Source organism: Oratosquilla oratoria, chromosome 22 (genome assembly GCF_046742065.1).
Source record: "Oratosquilla oratoria isolate Oo_2021 chromosome 22, ASM4674206v1, whole genome shotgun sequence".
Taxonomy (NCBI): domain Eukaryota; kingdom Metazoa; phylum Arthropoda; class Malacostraca; order Stomatopoda; family Squillidae; genus Oratosquilla; species Oratosquilla oratoria.
In genome coordinates, this window is record NC_134798.1 from 15,737,114 (window position 1) to 15,742,113 (window position 5,000).

At 40.6% G+C, this 5,000-nt stretch overlaps 1 protein-coding gene across 1 annotated transcript in view; it reads right to left on the reverse strand.

Annotated features, from left to right (window-relative positions):
• The window catches only part of LOC143037286 (uncharacterized), a 27,661-nt gene that overhangs the window by 21,244 nt on the left and 1,417 nt on the right, over positions 1 to 5,000 (reverse strand). Inside the window, exons 2-3 of the mRNA XM_076205419.1 lie at positions 2,206 to 3,244; positions 1,810 to 2,100 (exon numbers count right to left, since the gene is read on the reverse strand). Of these exons, the coding sequence (XP_076061534.1) occupies positions 1,810 to 2,100; positions 2,206 to 3,244 (1,330 nt within the window). The remainder of the gene's footprint in view (positions 1 to 1,809; positions 2,101 to 2,205; positions 3,245 to 5,000) is intronic.

The window sequence follows — 5,000 nt, forward strand, 5'->3', positions numbered from 1 at the left end:
TATGACTAATATTCCGCGAAATTCACAGACAGCTCATATCATTGTTACACGACACACACACCCGCGCGCGCGCGCGCGTGTTGCAACAAATTACTGCACGTTGCTGTTCGTTTGCAATTCACGATTGTGCTGCCAACAATTCACTTACAATAATATATATACTGTATGTGTGTGTGTGTAAACTAGGGAATTTTTAGGTACGTATCATTTTTATAATCCACTCTGGCAACACTGTTACACCAACCCTCACTCACTCAATTTAACAGAAAAATCAATTTAGCGGACTGGACCTTGGCTGAATTAGTTCGTTAAAGCGGGCTTCTACTATATACATATATATATATATATATATATGTGTGTGTGTGTGTGTGTGTGTGTGTGTGTGTGTGTGTGTGTGTGTGTGTGTGTGTATATATATATATATATATATATATATATATATGTATATATATACTTCTAGGGCACAGGTTTTCACGTAGGCAATTTTGATTGAAGTCAACTGCGCTAATAGCTTTGGCTATCATAAGATTCAAAATCTTCAGTTTGAAGAATATTTTTCTGTCTTCACAGTTCAAAGTGTGAACATAATCATTCATGATTTCAAAATCATGGAGAAGAGGTGCAGTAGAAGGCGCTGCTGAATGCCAATGGTTATAATAACACAATGTAACAGTACAAAAGTTGTTGACACAAACACCGAAAACTTAAGTCTTTTCGCCTCTCACGGAGGCTTCTTCAGGGTGAGAAGATCTATAAATTCCAAGGTTAACTAAGTCTGCTATCGACGAAGATGAAGCAACTGATAATGGTCTCTGGCCGACTGTCAGTCCTTAAAAAGCAGGATGGTAAGGGTATAAGGAGAGGTCAAAGCAATTCTTGGGAGAGGTCACTGGAGGAAGAAGTTTCTGGGTGAGGTCACTAGTGGTCACTAGATGTCACTAGATGTCACTAGATGTCAAGTGAAATCTCTTGGTGAGGTCACTAGTGGAAGGCGAGGACGACAGGAGTCTCTGGGGGAGGTCACTTGGAGAAGCGGGCGAAGTCGGAAGGGGGCCCTGGGTGAGGTCACTGGGAGAGGTAGGGAAGGACATCAGTCTTATTCCGGAGCTTGTGGAGGAAAGTCTCGCTCGACTTCTGGTTTGGGGTCCTGTGGGCTGGGAATTTTTATGTTGCTGAGGGTTTTGGTGGAGGTATCGCTCTAGTAGGGGTTCGGATGCACCTTGATCTTGTTGTTTTTGTTGGGCATGATGTTCCTGGGGGCGGGCTGACGGGAGGATGAAATCTGCAGCTTGCTGTACATTGATGGAGGGCCGCTGAGTAGTAATAGCAACAGCTTCAGCAATCTGCAGTCTTTTGAAATTTGTTTCTTTGTGGAGTATAATTGTATTGTGTACTAATGTGTTAAGTGGTGGCTTCATGTCGTGGTGGTCAATGAAGTGTTGGAAGATAGAGGCTTGGTTGCGGTGGTATTGGAGACGTCTTCTTAGTGTGGTGGAGGTTCTACCAATGTAGGAAAAGGAGCCGTCACAGCAGCCCTCCTGGCAAGAAAACTTATAAACTACATTGGTAGAGGCTTCCTTCGGGATTTTTGGTGTTGTGTTGTTTCTCATAACTATGGACCTAGTCAGTTTTGGCTTACAGTAAATTCTTATGTTGATTGTTGTGTCTGCGTCTGTGGGAAAAACTCCTCTTTTTATGATGCCTTTAATGGCATCACACTCTTCCTTATATTGGCTGCGAAAGTGATTCTGGTGGTAAATAGTGATTTCATTGTTGATCTGATTTGGGGCCTGGGCTGGTGTGGCATACTGATCAAGTTTCTTCTTGATAACACCTTCGATCATCTGGTCGGGAAATCTGTTGTTGGTAAGGACTTGTCTGATCCGGTCGAGTTCCCTATGCGTCTCCCTCCAACTACTACAATGTGTCAGAGCTTTGTTGACGTATGCTGCAGCTACTGATCTTTTATAAGCTGCAGGGCATTCACCACGAGCATTAAGGGAACGGCTTATATTGGTGTCTTTGGTGCAGACTTTGGTTTTGAAACCCTTTCTCTCTTTGCTGATGTCTAAGTCGAGGAAGTGAAGATGTCCTTCTACACTTTGCTCGTGTGTGAAAGCCAGGCAGGAGTTATCTTGAAATGTAGAAATCAAGCTCGTGACGTCTTCTTGTGAGCTGGTGGTGATAAAAATGTCGTCTATATACCTGGCATAAATTCCTGGAGGAGGTCGATGGTGAAAAGTCTTCTCCTCAACATAGGCCATGTACATATTAGCAAAGAGAACCCCGAGTGGGGAACCCATAGCTACACCATCAACCTGCCTGAAAAGTTCTCCTCTGTGAGAGAGGAACGGGGCTTCCCTAGTACAGGTTTCCAGCAAAGACTTTAAGACGTGTTCGGGGATGTCAATAACAGGCTTGTCGCTTCTGTAGACTCGGTCTAAAATGAAGTTGATGGTCTCATCTACTGGAACATTGGTAAAAAGGGATTCCACGTCCAGGGAAGCTATGTCTTGACAAGGTGGTGCAGTCCGCAGAAGATCAATGAATTCTGTCACGGAAGAAACTGAACGGCCTGTGGGGACATACGGAGTTAAGAGACTATTCAGCTTTTTGGCAACATAGTAGGTAGGAGTGGTGATTTGGGCTATGATAGGTCTAAGGGGGTTACCTGGCTTATGGGTTTTTACAGTCCCATAGCTGTATCCTGGTCTAAAATCTTCTACTGCTTTGTTAAAGTGTTTGATAGTTCTATTAGCTTGTTGGATGAGGCTGTTGATCTTTTTCTTCAAAGCATCACTGGGATCTTTTTGTATGCGCTGGAATTTTGCAGGGTTCTCCAGGATCGTGTCCATCTTCTCTAGGTAGGAGGTCTTATCCATGATGACGTACACTGCTGCTTTATCTCCTTTACGGAAGATGATGTCTTCCCTTTCCCGAAGTTCTTTAGCAGCCTTCTTCAGGTCTGGGGTAAGGAGTGTACTCCTGAAGTTACCTCGGCTTCTACCAGCTTCTCCAACGAGTTCCTGCCTGATGGTTGTAGAAAGGGTGACCCGGTTCTCATGTTGTAAGGTTAAAAGCTGGTCAATGAGATTTTCAATATCTATACGCTTACTTTCCGGGTTAGGCCGACGGATATAATGGTAATTGAGCCCTAAGTTCAATAGTTTCTGCTGTTGGTTGGTCAGGCTAACACCAGAAAGGTTGATAAATCCTTGTGCTGGTCTTTCGTTTCTGACCGGCCCTTTGTGTAGTGCGGTAAGTTTCTTTTGGTTGCGTGTATTGGCAATTCATTGCTGGTGTTGGCTGAATTCTTCCAAAAGGGTATATACATACACATGCATGCATATATGTGAATACGCACACACACACATACACATACACACACACACACACACACACACACACATATATATATATATATATATATATATATATATATATATATATATGCATGTATATATATATATATATATATATATATATACATATATACATATGTGTGTGTGTGTGTGTTGTGTGTGTGTGTGTGTGTGTGTGTGTGTGTGTGTGTGTGTGTGTGTGTGTGTGTGTGTGTGTGTGTGTGTGTGTGTGTGTGTGTGTGTGTGTGTACTGTATATATCCATCAACCAATCATTCAATCAAATAAGCCATCTTGAGCCCACTGCTGAACAAAGGCCTCCTTCATAGCATTCCAACTTGCTCTCTTTCGGTCTTTCAGCGTTATTCCCATCATTAATATATCCATTCTCTTCTGTGCAGCCTTTAGTTTTGTTGCCATCGCTTTCGTCAGTTTCCAAGTCTCACACCCGTAGATTATTGGTGGCAGAATGCATTGATTGTAAACTTTACGTTTCAAACATAAAGGTAGAGAGTCTCTCAGGATTTTATTATATTTACCAAACACTTTCCAACCAATTGTAATACGTCTTTTTATTTCATTATCATGATTTTTGGTTATTTTCACCATCTGGCATAAATAATTATTCTCTTCAAGTTATTCAATACTCTTACCATCGATTATAATGTCTTTACTTGGAACTTTCGTGTTCAACATTACTTTGGTTTTGGTCTTGTTCATTTTTAAACCTACTTTGAAACTTTCCTTGTTCAGATCACTCAGTATATCATGCAAGTCTTCTGTTCTTTCTGAAATAAAAATAATGTCATCCTCAAGTCTAAGGTGGTTCAAATATTCGCCATTAATCTTCAAACCTTTCTCTTCCCAACTCAACTTTTGGGAAATCTCTTCCAAACAAGCTGTAAATAATCTGAGTGAAATGATATTGCCTTGCCATACTCCTTTCTCGATCTTGATCTTTTCTGTAACTTTATGCAGTTGAACTATAGCGGTACCTTTCGAATAAATCTTTTCTAAAACCCTTACGATCTGTTCGTTTGTACCCTGATTTCGTAGCGAGTTTAGTATTTCTTTTTGTTCTACCGAGTCAAAGGACGTCTTGTAATCTAAAAAAGTTAATCAAAGACGTATATTGTATTCTGTCGCTTGTCTAGTTCTACTCTTTCTATTTCATCTCTCCTGCTTTTAATCTGCATGTTCCTTCTTTTTTAACTAGGTCATTTGCAGCTTTGTAGTATTTTTTTCTAGTACTTTTTGTACTTCCTACTTTCTCTGCCGATTCCCTAATAATATTTACTAAATTCAAATTCATATCTTCGACGGTGTCCTCGTTAGTTTTTAGAGCTTCGAATCTATTTTCAATTTCTAACTGAAATTTCTTATTATTATCTTTAATCTTTGCAAGGCTGATTTTCTTTCTTAAAACTAGTTTATTTCTCTCGGCTCTGAAATTTTATTTAGCTGTGCAACCTGCATTCTATGGTCACTACCTATGTTGACTTTATTTATGATCGTAACATTGCTAACGCTCTTTCTTCCATCTCGTAATATGAAGTCTACTTCGTTCTTTGTTGTTCCATTTGGACTTTTCCAGGTTCATATACGACCTCCACCCTTTTGGAAGAGTATTCATTATCCT